General features: G+C 35.5%; 1 protein-coding gene across 1 annotated transcript; it reads right to left on the bottom strand.

Annotated features, from left to right (window-relative positions):
* Positions 1-9,298: 9,298 nt before the first annotated feature.
* Positions 9,299-16,040, bottom strand: LOC132546544 (solute carrier family 35 member E3-like). Its single transcript, XM_060210263.1, has 6 exons — positions 15,562-16,040; positions 14,773-14,883; positions 13,799-13,960; positions 11,867-11,949; positions 10,126-10,238; positions 9,299-9,925 (listed from the first exon to the last, which is right to left on the bottom strand). The coding sequence occupies exons 1-6, from the start codon at positions 15,946-15,948 to the stop codon at positions 9,855-9,857; spliced, it is 927 nt and encodes a 308-aa protein (XP_060066246.1). The 5' UTR covers positions 15,949-16,040; the 3' UTR covers positions 9,299-9,854.
* Between the last annotated feature and the right edge of the window lie 846 nt (positions 16,041-16,886).

The raw sequence follows: 16,886 nt of genomic DNA, 5'->3' as shown, positions 1-16,886 counted from the left end.
GTACATGGTTACCAGTAAGACATGTTGCCAGGAGTTTTCCGGCTACAGTACATGGTTACCAGTAAGACATGTTGCCAGGAGTTTTCCGGCTACAGTACATGGTTACCTGTAAGACATGTTGCCAGGAGTTTTCCGGCTACAGTACATGGTTACCTGTAAGACATGTTGCCAGGAGTTTTCCGGCTACAGTACATGGTTACCTGTAAGACATGTTGCCAGGAGTTTTCCGGCTACAGTACATGGTTACCTGTAAGACATGTTGCCAGGAGTTTTCCGGCTACAGTACATGGTTACCTGTAAGACATGTTGCCAGGAGTTTTCCGGCTACAGTACATGGTTACCTGTAAGACATGTTGCCAGGAGTTTTCCGGCTACAGTACATGGTTACCTGTAAGACATGTTGCCAGGAGTTTTCCGGCTACAGTACATGGTTACCTGTAAGACATGTTGCCAGGAGTTTTCCGGCTACAGTACATGGTTACCTGTAAGACATGTTGCCAGGAGTTTTCCGGCTACAGTACATGGTTACCTGTAAGACATGTTACCAGGAGTTTTCCGGCTACAGTACATGGTTACCTGTAAGACATGTTACCAGGAGTTTTCCGGCTACAGTACATGGTTACCTGTAAGACATGTTACCAGGAGTTTTCCGGCTACAGTACATGGTTACCTGTAAGACATGTTACCAGGAGTTTTCCGGCTACAGTACATGGATACCTGTAAGAAATGTTACCAGGAGTTTTCCGGCTACAGTACATGGTTACCTGTAAGACATGTTACCAGGAGTTTTCCGGCTACAGTACATGGTTACCTGTAAGACATGTTACCAGGAGTTTTCCGGCTACAGTACATGGTTACCTGTAAGACATGTTACCAGGAGTTTTCCGGCTACAGTACATGGTTACCTGTAAGACATGTTACCAGAAGTTTTCTGACTTCAGTACTTGGCTGCCAGTGACACATGTTACCAGGAGTTTTCTAGCTCCAGTACATGGTTGCCAGTGAGACATGTTACCAGGAATTTCTGGCTGCAGTACATGGTTGCCCTGGTTGATAACAATACTTTGTTTCTGACACTGTTGTACCTGTTCAGAAAACCAGTGTGTGGAGTTGTTATCTGAAAAGAAAATGACTGCAGTTGAGTATTACCTGTATAACATGGAAACTCTTCTTCTCTCGATAAACTCAAATAGATTTGTCACAAAATTCACTACCATCTCAGTGATAATAATTGTTGGATTATAAGTAAAACACATCACTGATACTTCATATTTCATCTTGACCTCAAAAAGGTACTATAATGTAGTTCTAATAGATACATCTAGTATTGAAAGATGTACCTGAACGTCTATTGGTAATGTAAGTGGAGATCAACCCATACAAGACACATTTAGTGATGTACCTGGATTAATAAAATCTTTCATCCCCTTTTATTAGGTGGATCTCAACCTGAAGGGAAGATTATAAGTTGTTAATGATCTTTCCCTAAGAGCTGATATCCCCCTATCTCGCCCTAAAGGGGGTGAGGGATTACATTTCTCTTGCCCTGTTTTACTTATCCGAGTGCTAGACAAAGTGTATTGTCTGAAAATAAACACATCTGGATGGTAAGTGAATAGTGTTGAGGCACCTGCCTCAGACGCTTCATGCATTGTGATTTAATCTTACACAGAATATATTTCTAGTATACCTGTATATGGCAATAAAACATCAAATAAAACTATGCTTTTGATACATTTTATTAATTTTTGATAATAAGTTGTGGATCAAGATGAGTTTCAATCTTGGTGATAACACAAGATTTTCAGTTTTGAGGATTACACAGTAGATGACAAAGTAGTGTATATGTATGACCTTATAAAAGTAGTTCTACTTTGCACGACATCACTTGAATTATTTTCATAAAGCACATGAAGCTTGTCTCAACCCAATGGTGAGACTAGGAAATCTCACACTGGTTAAAAGTGTGGATTTACCTGTCCAAGGTAAGAGACAAGGAAAATCTCAAACCAGTTAAAAGTGTGGATTTACCTGTCCAAGGTAAGAGACTAGGAAATCTAACACTGGTTAAAAGTGTGGATTTACCTTTCCTGGATAAGAGACTAGGAAATCTCACACTGGTTAAAAGTGTGGATTTACCTGTCAAAGGTAAGAGACTAGGAAATCTAACACTGGTTAAAAGTGTGGATTTAACCTCTCCAGGGTAAGAGACAAGGAAATCTCAAACCAGTTAAAAGTGTGGATTACCTGTCCAAGGTAAGAGACTAGGAAATCTCACACTGGTTAAAAGTGTGGATTTAGCCTTTCCAGGGTAAGGGACTAGGAAATCTCACACTGGTTAAAAGTGTGGATTTAACCTCTCCAGGGTAAGAGACGAGGAAATTTAACACTGGTTTAAAGTGTGGATTTAACCTTTCCAGGGTAAGGGACTAGGAAATCTCACACTGGTTAAAAGTGTGGATTTACCTGTCCAAGGTAAGAGACTAGGAAATCTCACACTGGTTAAAAGTGTGGATTTAACCTTTCCAGGGTAAGGGACTAGGAAATCTCACACTGGTTAAAAGTGTGGATTTACCTGTCCAAGGTAAGAGACTAGGAAATCTCACACTGGTTAAAAGTGTGGATTTAACCTTTCCAGGGTAAGGGACTAGGAAATCTCACACTGGTTAAAAGTGTGGATTTACCTGTCCAAGGTAAGAGACTAGGAAATCTCACACTGGTTAAAAGTGTGGATTTAACCTTTCCAGGGTAAGGGACTAGGAAATCTCACACTGGTTAAAAGTGTGGATTTACCTGTCCAAGGTAAGAGACTAGGAAATCTCACACTGGTTAAAAGTGTGGATTTAACCTTTCCAGGGTAAGGGACTAGGAAATCTCACACTGGTTAAAAGTGTGGATTTACCTGTCCAAGGTAAGAGACTAGGAAATCTCACACTGGTTAAAAGTGTGGATTTAACCTTTCCAGGGTAAGGGACTAGGAAATCTCACACTGGTTAAAAGTGTGGATTTACCTGTCCAAGGTAAGAGAAAATACAGTGTAATCCATTAGAGACACATCTAGTTGTTTTGATAATGCCACAAGACACATCTAGTCATATTGATAAAAACACAAGACACATCTAGTGGTGGATATAATTGTGATATATAAATGAAATACAGAAATTTGATGTAAAAATGACTGTGACCTTGGGTTAATATATCAACTACACCCTTTAGACTACTGGTGATGGACCAATTTGTTAGTTACACTCTGTACATATGTATAATAATGCAGAGTATTGCAATTATCAGCTGTGGAACTGATCAGTCAATTGCTGCTCAGGAGGAAATACTTGGGTTTATGTACTTGCTTTGAATTTTAGGTCAATCACTTAAAATTTTTTGAAGTTGTGTCTCATTTTATTCTGGAAGATGTGGAAACCCTTTATTATTCAGGCAGTTGGTCCAGTTTTTGTTTTTGTTTCTGCAAAAATAACCAAGTTCTTTAAGCCATTTGTACTCAAACTTTTCCAATGCTTTTCAAAAGGAAAGTGCATGTGTGTGATTTCCAGGTCCTGAAGTCAAAGATAAAGGTTATTGTTTCTATAAATAGAAAATCAGTTTCTGCAAAATTTCTTCAGTTCTGTTTAGATGATGGTACTCAGGCTTTCTTCATTGCTTCTCCACAGACATCCTCGATACTCCGATAATCGCTTGCTCTCTGCACCCCTGGAACATTTCATGGCAAAAGTTTCCTTGTGCTACACCTCGTGGATAAGCGGAAACAAAAGTGCCGTGGACACAATAAACGCCGCCACAAAATATAAAGATCAAGATAAAATGGCATAAATCTTACAAAAATCAATGAACCATAAAATTGCCCCTTCATGCACATAGAACCATTGTATTAGTGACATTGAGCAAGTTTTATGAAAATCTGATTATTAGTTTAAGAGGAGTTGCATTCACAAAGCTTCACTAAGAGCACGCTACAGATACAAAGTTGAAAATGGCATAAACCTTACAAAAATCAACGAACCAAAAAATTGCCCCTTCATGCACATCTACCCATTGTAGTAGTGACATGGAGCAAGTTTCATGAAAATCTGATGATTAGTTTAGGAGGAATTGCGTTCACAAGAAATAGACGGACGTACGGACAGACAGAGAAGATGACGCCAATATACGACCGCCTCCGGCGGCGTACAAAAACTAGTTTGAGGTCACATAATAGTATATGGTAATGGCTTTTAAGATGGGTGTCTCTCCTTTGTTATCTGCAAAAGGACCGTATCAGCCTGTGACTGGTCAGTTTGTTTTCCCCGTAACCTATCTAATTACTTCCATTGTGCCTTCAATTTTGCCATGGCATATTCCAGGGGTGCAGAGAGCGAAAGTGATTGTAACCCCTGGAGTATCAAGGATACTTCACAGGCAGCGTTAATGAAATTTGAAATATACATTTATATTTCAAAGGCAAATTATTGTGCCAATAAATGATAAAACAAAAATCATTATCATTATAACACTCAGATTAAAATTCTGACACAGAATGGGGCCCTTCCTGACAGGTGTCAGTACTCTCATTGTTTTATAATATATATAAATGATTTTTTGTTCTATTTCCTTGGCTGCCTGTTTCTGCTCAAATGTTTTTCATATGAGAAATATATCATATCTTGACTTCAATTGTTTATTATGTTTACAAAATATGTAACTATCATGTCCATCCAACAAGAAATACCTGTATTACCTTGTAACAAGATATCACGTCTCTAATAACCTGGGTTTATTACAGGATAAATACGGTATTGGTTTATTTATACAGTTTATTATTGTATATTGTTGCTTCATACCCTCTTAATAGCCCAGGTCATTTAAAGAAATGTCAGGTTTTGTTGGTGGAGGAAATCAGTTTCTGGAGAAGTACCATCAACCTACGGCCATTACCTGGTGACTACTCCATGAATTACCTATTGGTGGAGGGCTAGTGGTAGGGACAGTCCAATGCCTTAACTCATTGGCCATTGTGGTCTCCATTATACAGACCATGGTTATAATCATGGTATACATATACATGTTTCCATCTATGTATCTACATTACTGTAGTGACAACGATAATCCAGAGATAATGAGTCTGGTCACACAAATATTGGAACAGAATCATTTTGAAACTTCAAACTTTATCCTATGCTACAGATGATTATGAATTTCGTCTTGTAACTGCAAACACATCCAATATATTTGCTTAAAATTATTATTGTTGCCTCAAAAGAAATAGCATCACAAGAGGGACATTATCAAAATTTAATAGAACAGGATGGACTTCAATCCTAGTAACACTATATGCTGGCACTGCACTCATCAATTAGGGGTCATGGAAAATTGATATTGGGATTTTTTTTATTACATTGTACTTCTGAAGCAAGAAATCATGCATGGGTAGCGTTCAAAAAATACAAAATTAAAATTATGATTTTTCTTGTATTTTATTTTCATAACAAACATAGTACATATTGTCTTTGTATGTATATCCACATATTTGAAGCCACAGTATTATTAAACCCAACAAAAAAATGAGTTAGATGGCAAAACACTTCAATTAATTACTACTACTAAATTCATTTTGGTTTGATATTTATAAGGTTAAATAGCCATAAAGCATTATATACATATATATCCTATAGTTTGTAGACATATCACAGTGGTCAAATCTGTAAAGTGTTCAGACAAGCTCTACAGAACCAAAAGGTCTAGTTCACTGATTAACTGCCTGCAGTTTACTGGTATAAAGTATTGATTCTAAATTCTCTACACTGCTTCAGTAATCTCCCGTTTAGAGGAAATAGCTGTGCAATATTGTGTTACGTTTTTTTTTATGATAAAACATTAAAGCTAGTCACATGACACATTTGGAGAACATTATACAAAGCAGTTATCAATAACACGTATAATGAGAATTTTGCCAGGTTTTCTTCTTACATTGTAAAAACAATACAAAGAATTTTTCATCAAAAGTTTACCTGTTGTCAACCAAAATCCAATGAACCAGCAGAAAAAAAAACATTAAAAAAAAAAACAGAAAAAAAAAAAAATTCTTCATTTTAAGTTAGCACTCTTATTTCTGTACATACACAAATGTTTTCAAATATAAACTATATGTTTTTTATTCTTTTATATGACCTTGTTGTGAATGTTAGACCCCCTGACATTAAAGCAAATAATGGCCCAGCATTGAAAACAATATGAATACTCTTTCATACATGTATATACAATGTTACACTGGTAGTAAAGTGTGCAAATTTCATGAAAATTGGATATCATTGAGGGACTAACATATCTTTGATAAGTGTGTAAGGCTTCAAAACATTTACAAATACCACTATTTCAGATACATAATTATGCACAACCACTACGGGTAAGATGGGATGAAGAAATGAGAACATGTAACTCTATATTTTAATCAAATGAAACTATACATGTAGAAAGGTTGATGAACAAATTCCAGGGTAGCTATGAATAACAGATTATTTCATTAATCCTATGTTATGATCTGTCTGGTCACGTTTATAGAAATTCCTTTATACCTTGACTAGTATAGTTCAAGTTGTGACGGTTAAAATTTGTAATGACAGAAAACTTGTTGAAATGTTTATATCTATATTTCTACAACTGTTGTGAAGTTTTTTGTTTCTTGATAAAGTAAAGTCACTTAACCATGTATGTTTACATGTTTACAAAACCAAATGTTCATTTGTATATTAATGTTTATTAGCTTGCCTTTAGATAAATAGTCCCTTCAACAGGAAGAGTAATTTTAAAATGGACTGGATCTCCTTGAAATACATGGTGATTACAGGACTGAACAACATATAGAAAGCATGCTGCGTGCCATCCAGAGCAATTGGGGGTAAAGTGACTGGTACACAACTACATCAGCATTGATCATCTGTTTCTCAGTTTTTGGATATCCTTCAGTGTTTGTTGATAGTTTAAACATCTTTACAGCAGCCAGGGTCATACCAGTATGAAGACGGGTCCTCCTTACAGTAAAGTATGTTGTACAATAAGGACAATGTATATATAAATAGCAAAATGAAGGCGACTGTTCCACTTCAAATGCAACAAATAAAATCATGTAGCTGTTTCCTACAAAACTAAGCACTCACAGTTCAGTAACCAAAAATTGTAGATGGTTCCTACACAACTAAACCCTCGCAGTTTAGTAACATAAAATTCTATAGATGTTTCCCACACAACTAAGCACTCACAGTTCAGTAACATAAAATTCTATAGATGTTTCCCACACAACTTAGCACTCACAGGTTAGTAACATAAAATTCTATAGATGTTTCCCACACAACTTAGCACTCACAGTTTAGTAACATAAAATTCTATAGATGTTTCCCACACAACTTAGCACTCACAGTTCAGTAACATAAAATTCTATAGATGTTTCCTACAAAACTAAACACTCACAGTTCAGTAACATAAAATTCTATAGATGTTTTCTACACAACTAAACACTCACAGTTCAGTAACAAAATTGTATAGAAGTTTCCTACAAAACTAAACACTCACAGTTCAGTAACATAAAATTCTATAGATGTTTCCTACAAAACTAAGCACTCACAGTTCAGTAACATAAAATTCTACAGATGTTTCCTACAAAACTAAACACTCACAGTTCAGTAACATAAAATTCTATAGATGTTTTCTACACAACTAAGCACTCACAGTTCAGTAACAAAATTGTATAGAAGTTTCCTACAAAACTAAACACTCACAGTTCAGTAACATAAAATTCTATAGATGTTTCCTACAAAACTAAACACTCACAGTTCAGTAACATAAAATTCTATAGATGTTTCCTACAAAACTAAACACTCACAGTTCAGTAACATAAAATTCTACAGATGTTTCCTACAAAACTAAACACTCACAGTTCAGTAACATAAAATTCTATAGATGTTTCCTACAAAACTAAACACTCACAGTTCAGTAACATAAAATTCTATAGATGTTTCCTACAAAACTAAACACTCACAGTTCAGTAACATAAAATTCTATAGATGTTTCCTACAAAACTAAACACTCACAGTTCAGTACAAAAAATTCTATAGAAGTTTCCTACAAAACTAAACACTCACAGTTCAGTAACATAAAATTCTATAGATGTTTCCTACAAAACTAAACACTCACAGTTCAGTAACATAAAATTCTACAGATGTTTCCCACACAACTTAGCACTCACAGTTCAGTAACAAAATTGTATAGAAGTTTCCTACAAAACTAAACACTCACAGTTCAGTAACATAAAATTCTATAGATGTTTCCCACACAACTAAACACTCACAGTTCAGTAACATAAAATTCTATAGATGTTTCCCACACAACTTAGCACTCACAGTTCAGTAACAAAATTGTATAGAAGTTTCCTACAAAACTAAACACTCACAGTTCAGTACAAAAAATCTAAACATTTTTTTGTTTTCTATTTCTAAGTAATCAATACTAGCATATATATACGAAGACAATAATGTAAAAAATTTCATGCAATCAAAACCCTTACAGTACATTACTGCACTGTAGATGCCACCCTAAAACTTTGTTATAATGTCATCAAATGAATGCATGAATACCAAATTAAATGTAGGAAAATGGTGAGTGTTGAGAATGTTTCAAATGAAAGTGACATTAACATTTTTTTCTGATTTGATTATTGCCATCAATTACGAAAGATAAATGAAATTAAATTGTTCATGGCCATGTACTTTATATTTACATATCAAACGCTATAGTTATGAACATATCTGTCAAAATATATTACAACATGTCCCCAAATTATATCCAATTTCTCTGTACATATTAGTATGCCTGCAAGGAATGTAGACATATTATCACAAACCAATGTTAAGGAGTGATTTCATCCTCCCTACACACCAGACACATAAAAAATGCCACTTTTGAAGAGGATCCTTCAAGGTGCCACCCATGATTTACAGGATATCTCTTGCATAAAGGCAAAGTACAAACAAGGACTTCCTCACAAAAAGCGACAGGGTACAATATGAAGGTCTCACAGAAACAAGGGAACAATCAAAATGCTTTAAAGAAAGCAAGGTACAAACAAGGAGTCCCTCAAAGAAAGCATGATACAAACAAAATGTCCCTCACAGATAGAGAAGTACAATTAACATGTTCCTTGAGCTTGTATCCCTCCACTCTATACTGTCAATCCCACTTCATCAGGTTATGACAACGGATCGACAAGCTAACCCCCCACCCCTACTCCCAACCCACTAAAAATGTGTGTCTCCTGATTCTACCTGAGAAATATTTGGGCCAGTAGGATGGATTTCTTTAATTTCAATAATGAATAATGTTTGCTTTCAATTGACACTGACTTCTTATGTAATGCAAATTTGGTCATGGAACCTAAAATAAGAAAATGAAAATCAACAAAAAAGAGTTTGGTCAATATCTGTCAAAGCAACACAGAGTAATAAATATTCAGAAGAGATAAATAACAGTCCAGAATGTCTGATCTCACCCTTTTTTGTGCAAGTTCACAGTGTTTTCAGGCATATGTGGACATATACATCATCGCCGAACTGAAGATAGCATGGTGACTGTCATCTTCCTTGATAGATTTGATATCAGTCTGTATTTTGTGTCGAGGTGAATTTGTCTCTGATTTCTGGATTATATTACTGATTGATAGCACACAAATCATTAAACTTTTAAGTTAGGATGATTTAGAAACAGGAAACAGATATTCTCTTTTGTTTGTCCAACATCGATATCCCTGACACAATCTGTCCAGCAGTTTAGCTGTATGAATAATTTTCTAGTAGTGTCCTTAAAATAACTATTTATGAACTCTGTTGAGGTAAGACTGATTTTGCCTGCTCGCCCATTTTGAAATGTGTATAAGCTATCACTCCTGAAAAAAAAACAATAGAGAAAATAAATTAGTTTGTTGATAAGATTAATTAAAAATTCTGAAATATATAAAAGAATTTGATAACATCTTCCTGATAAAAGCTTACCTGATACATTTTTTTAACGTGTATCTAGTCAAATAAGAGAAATGTTTGCTGTCATCTTTAAATTAACAACAGCACATTTTGTATATAGACTTACCTGAGAGAGTGGTTGCTATGCCAACAACTTGGAGAAATGACACTGGATCACTAAATACGATAACTCCCAGAATAACAGTTACACAAAATTTAAGGTGGCCAGCCATGTTGTATCTTGTCAGAGTCAAGGAAATGTTTTTTATTCAAATACCTTACACGGTAACATATAGATCCTTCTTCTACTACCTTACAGGGTAACTTCTAGATAGTTGTTCTACTACACTGTAGGGTGATATATAGACAGAACTTCTACAACCCTGTAGGGTAGATCTAACTTCCACTACCTTAAAGAGTAACTTATCTTCTAACTTATACTACCCTATAGGGTCACACACAGATATTACTTCTACTACCCTATAGGGTCACATATAGATATTACATCTACTACCCTGTAGGGTCACATATAGATATTACTTCTACTACCATGTAGGGTAACATATAGATATTACTTCTACTACCCTGTAGGGTAACATATAGATATTACTTCTACTACCCTGTAGGGTAACATATAGATATTACTTCTACTACTATGTAGGGTAACATATAGATATTACTTCTACTACCATGTAGGGTAACATATAGATATTACTTCTACTACCCTGTAGGGTAACATATAGATATTACTTCTACTACCCTATAGGGTCACATATAGATATTCTACTACCCTGTAGGGTAACATAGATATTACTTCTACTACCCTGTAGGGTAACATATAGATATTACTTCTATTACCCTGTAGGGTCACATATAGATATTACTTCTACTACCCTGTAGGGTAACATATAGATATTACTTCTATTACCCTGTAGGGTAACATATAGATATTACTTCTATTACCCTGTAGGGTAACATATAGATATTACTTCTACTACCCTATCGGGTCACATATAGATATTCTACTACCCTGTAGGGTATCATAGATATTACTTCTACTACTATGTAGGGTAACATATAGATATTACTTCTATTACCCTGTAGGGTAACATATAGATATTACTTCTACTACCCTGTAGGGTAACATATAGATATTACTTCTACTACCCTGTAGGGTAACATATAGATATTACTTCTACTACCCTGTAGGGTAACATATAGATATTACTTCTATTACCCTGTAGGGTCACATACAGATATTACTTCTACAACCCTGTAGGGTTGCATCTACATCTTACTATTACCTAATATGGCTTCACATAGACCTTACTTCTACTATATGGTAACATATTGATCTAACTTCTGCTACCTTACAGGGTAACATCTAAATCTTACTTCTATTACCCTGTAGGGTAATATCTTCATCTTATTTCAACTACCCTGTGTTGTGTAAAATGTGATGTCTGTCTGTGTTGTGTAAAATGTGATGTCGGTCTGTGTTGTGTAAAATGTGATGTCGGTCTGTGTTGTGTAAAATGTGACGTCTGTGTTGTGCGAAATGTGATGCCTGCCTGTGTTGTGTGAAATGTGATGTCGGTCTGTGTTGTGTGAAATGTGACGTCGGTTTGTGTTGTGTGAAATAAGATGTCTGTCTGTGTTGTGGGAAATGTGACGTCTGTGTTGTGTGAAATGTGATGTCTTTCTGTGTTGTACCAGTTGTAATGTCTGCTGGTGTTGTGCAAGTTATAATTTCTGTCTATGTTGCGTGACATGTAATGATTGTGTCATATGTATGTGTGGGTAAGGACGTGTAAGACAGGTGAGGTTTGATGTCAAAGATAGTTGAGTTATCTTAAGAACAAGGATACGTGACAGGTGATGTGTTGCCAATAATCCAGTAGATGGTTAAGTTGACAGACAATGCTATAACCCCAGAGAGTAACACCAACAGCTGAAACATACAAAGTCATGTAAAGATATGCAACACATCTGAGTCATTCAACGATTCATAATTAATTTATAAACTTGAACTTAATTTAGTGCTCTCATACATGCTAGCATATCCTTTATAAAAGATTCACTTCAAAATTAGCTCTGTGTTCTCACCCACAACTTTTGGTCTCTGTTGGTCTAATGTAATATACATGTTCTAATCTTTCCACTGTTCTTACTATTATTTTTTATTGACAGGTTAATGAATTATATGATAACATGATTAATCAGAGGTAACTGGGATACAAAATTTCCAAACAATCTACACAATATTGCCTGACTCATAGCAATAACATTTATTACCGATAAAAAATCAGTTCCCTTGATCTAATCAGTCTCAAAATTAATCATGCACAACTAGAGACCACAAGAAACCTACACATGAAATTTCAAATCAAGTTCTTCTCAGGACAAAGTGACAACAAACTGCAAATGTCAAATTCAAAACTAACTGCCAAGAGTCCATATTGTTTCTATGATCAGTCCAAAAATTGGACATACAGAAAAATAATGAATGATGGACCACTAAAAAAGGGTTGATGGTAGGCTAAAAATATACTAGCACAAAAGGCCCAAGGGTATTAAGGGTCATCTGAGTTACAATGCTTCTTCCTGTAAAATGTGTGCAAATAAGAAATAAACAAATTACACTAAAAAAATGTGAACCAAAACCTTCCAGTCACAAAGAGTATCTAATCCTTCCAAATTTGGGTATTGATAAGATTTTTAGGTCACCTGAGACAAAGTCTCCTATTCTAATACCATTCATCATTGTGCATCAGTAAACAATTAAACACTTTTGATTTCTTCAAAAACCCCAGATCATTTTTTAATGAAATTTTGCAGAAACATTCCCTGGCCTAAAATGAACCAAAATTGTGAACTATACTGTCCCCAACCCACAGGGGCCTGAGGGGCAGGGTCAAAAGGGATTAAATAGACTTAAATTTCAAATATCTTCTTCTCAAGACCCAAATATGGTAGAATCAAATACTCTTCATGAAAGGAAGCATCTAATGATGCTTTACCAAAATTGTGAATTTCATGGCCGCAGGGTCTCACATTTGTGCATGGGGTTTACTTAGGAAAACCAGATTTTTGAGCATAATTTGCTTCATTTCCAGTGGAAAGAGTTCACCCCTGTGACCTTGAAAGTCCATTTGAACAAACTTGGTAGCCTTTCCTCCCAGCATGCTACAGACCCAATATCGGCACTCATGGACTTTTGCTTGTTGAGATGAAGTCCTTTGTATATTTTAACATATTTGACCCCTGTGACCTTGAAAGTGGGCCAAGGTCATTCATTTGAACAAACTTTGCCTTGGTTAGAATTATGAGTGAAGGATGAAATCTTGATGGTATGCCCATTTTGATCCTGACTGACCCCAAAGGGCTGATGGGCAAAAACTCTTCTTCTCAAAAACCCAGATATTGTATAATAAAATGCTCTTTAGGAATGGAAACATCTTCAGGTGCTTTAATTACCAAAATGAATCTCGTGTTTCTTCCTGAGGTGGAATTTTTTTAGGCTTTTATAGAAAAATTGTATTTTTGAGCAAAGCATTGGTCATTTCCCACTGGGAATAACTTTATAAGAATTATCAGTTTAGGATGACAGTTTTGATGGAATGCATGTATGGAAGTTTTCTGCTTAAGTTTAATTGAAATTGGTCGGGAATTTTCCAAAAAAGTAAAAAATGTAAAATGTTTACAGATGCACAACGGATGACGCTGGACAAAGGGTATCACAATACGTCACCATGAGACTACCATGAGACTTTGTCTCCATTCAATTCCATTCAACTCACTACAACATTTGTAGGATAGGAGCCAAGGGCTCCATGGAAGCTATATATTGGTGCTTCAAAGATGGGAACAATCAAAATAAGGAGAGCTGCTGACAGAGGAGCCTGGTAATACAGTAACTGCATCGAGTTCATCTGGAATTCATGTTGTTTCTCCGCAACCCACTGTAAGCAACAAGAATAACAGCTGTTTGTTAGGACACAAGATCATCACAAACTACAGCAACTCAAACATGTTTTTACATTTGTATCTACAGACTAAAAATGTTCGCATGATATTGTAATCAACATGATTTGTTATATGTAGATTAATTGGTCATTACATATCATTTTTTTCAGGTTAGTAATGACAGTAGTATCAAAGTTAAAAACAAACCAGTAAAAGATTTCAGTGTGATGTTTAAGTGACTACACAGTCACCTTCATTATACAAATGACCAGTATGAAGCACTGGTATGTTGTGAACATGTAGAAGATGGTAAAGAATTTACCAACTTTTTTGGCAGTACTCTAATCTTATACATATTCACTGATGTCAAAAATAGTGTGACGAGATGGTAAACATATTACAGAAAAAAAATTACACAAAATAGTAACAATGTACCTTAGTTGCTTTGGCTATTCTTTGCTAAACACTTGCTCATAGATGAGCAGGAGTCTATACTGTGTTCAGCAACTTTTGGAATTAAACATTTTTGAGTTCTGAATTCAGGCTTTTGTTGTGGGGCTCACGAAAATTTTGAAAACACATTTATTTCTGTTACTGGACTCAATAAACTTTTGGATATGATGGTCTGGTCTCGCCACAAAAAGTCACATAAAAATTGCTGAATTGACATATTTCAAAATAAACTTGCAATTTGGTCATTATTTCTTTCATTGTGTACCATCAACATAGTTTTTTTTTATCTGAACACTGGTTTAAATTCAATTTTCAATGATTTATCCAACGAAATATGTATAAAAATTCTACTCGCCACTTGGTATAGTGAGGTAATCAGTACGCCAACCGTTGCAAAGCATAATCCAATGAAGTTGAACTTCACATCATATAAAGAATTTAAAGTAACTCCCAAAGTTATTGGAATCTGAAATTAAATAACAAAATCAAATTCAAAATAGTTTATTTCAGAACAAACACTCATTCATACATGATGTACTCATGTTTCTGTCTGGCTATTGTTTCCATTGAGACCTATATACCAGATGTATGACATTTGATGGAAGGACGTCAACAAGCACAAACTATCTGTTTGGGGAAAAGTCTAATGTCTAGTGTAGGAGTCAGATGAGCATGACAAAAAGGTGGGTGGTCTGGTGACATGGTTCAATGGTAATTCACTTGCTTTTCACCTCTGTGTCTGGGATTTGATTCCCAAAACAGATGTGAAAAGGTATGGGCTCACCTGCCCAACCAAGTTGGTTATCTCAGAGTACTGTAGTCTTTTCCTATAGTAAGGCCCCTCATACATTCCCATCTGAACTAACAAAAATGATAAATAGTATAAGTTTAATAACTTGTTTCGCTGGTAGCTATATAGATATAGTGATTGGGTCAAATTTTTGGATTAAGAAACATCAGCCTCAAGAAAAATCGTTTGGCCATAAGTAATAGCAGAGCGAGCATGTGAATAATTTCACATTATTCACGTACTCGCTCTGCTAATAAGATCTAGAGTCGAACCAGTGTAAACCTGTGATGATAGTATTATATGTTATGTCATTCGCACATATTAATTGAATTTCAAATTTGATTAATCCTTTACCACAGTGAGTTTAACTTTCGTTGAAAACGTTTTGTCGTAGAACATGGTCTGTATTATCATGATACATGGTGTTGTCAAAGTTTTCATGATCTGGTAAGTTCCAACGGAATTCGTCTCTAGCGACAAGTTGGTGAACACAACAAATCCACAAAATGTCAGAGCCAGTGGAATCATTTTCAGGATGGGCACACTTTTCGGCTGGAAAAGGTTAAGTTTTCTGCAAATAAGCAGCCCAAGGGAAGTCATGATAAAGTGTATACATGTGAGACTGACATTTGGGAAGCCATATTCCGTATAGAGCCACTTGTTTATCAGCACTATCGATATGGAACACGCGATATTCGCGACGATTGTGAACGATACACAATCATTAGTTGCGGGAGCCATGCTTTATTCCAATTATCTATGCAAGATATTCACTTTCATCAAATACTCTTATGCAATGAAACAAATCTCTCTGCAGTCTTTGCCAAATATTTTACATGAGTTGCTAAAGTTGTCAGGCAGCCGGAAGTCCACCAACGAAACGCTCTTGAGCATCAAGGGCATGGAAAAGCTTTAATCGTCATCACTTGCAAACGTTTTACTGACATAGACACATCACTCTCGAGACTGGCCCGTCTACCGTTAGTCTGTCGTATTTTTTCTCTCAGTAAAATATTATATATATTTACTTTTTGCAAGAAAGGTAAATTATCGTCTTTCATCATGGCCTGTAGCAGATGTCTACAAAGATATATTTATTAAGGTCCCTGCTTGTAGCGATAGGGATGAATTGAATTGGTTATTTTTAACAATATTAGAAGTATACAAAATTAATTGGATTATGCCAAGTTGACTTTATCTCAAATTAATTCAACATTTTGTGCCTTAGTAAAACACATTTAGATGATTATGTTTTCTCATCCGAATTAACTTTGTTAGATTTTATGGAATCCCCATTAGGAAAGATAGCAATTTATCTGATACGTGTATGTATAATGGTTTGTTTTTGCCAAATTGAGTTGACTGCATTACAGGCATATTTTTGTGTTGTTATGTGCAGGTGTAAATCTAAAGAGGTTCGTAGTGGAGGAAGGATGTGCATGCAAGAGTTGACAGACAAGCATGAATGTCAGCAAGTGATAGAGGGTGTGTACATGTATGTGTGTGGAGAATAAATGTGTGTATGCAAGTGGTATGCTATCATATTTGTAGATGAGCGCGTTGGTGAACAGATCGAGGAAGGGAAAGAGTTGTTACGTTATTTTTTCAGAGAAAATAAAATTGACTGTGGAGTCACGTGGATGAATGATTGTGTATACAATGATTTTCTCTACGTGTGA

This window comes from Ylistrum balloti, unplaced genomic scaffold (assembly GCF_031769215.1).
Source record: "Ylistrum balloti isolate Yb309-2 unplaced genomic scaffold, AGI_CSIRO_Ybal_v1 Utg369894, whole genome shotgun sequence".
Taxonomy (NCBI): Eukaryota; Metazoa; Mollusca; class Bivalvia; order Pectinida; family Pectinidae; genus Ylistrum; species Ylistrum balloti.
This window is presented reverse-complemented; position numbering and strand designations above follow the sequence as displayed.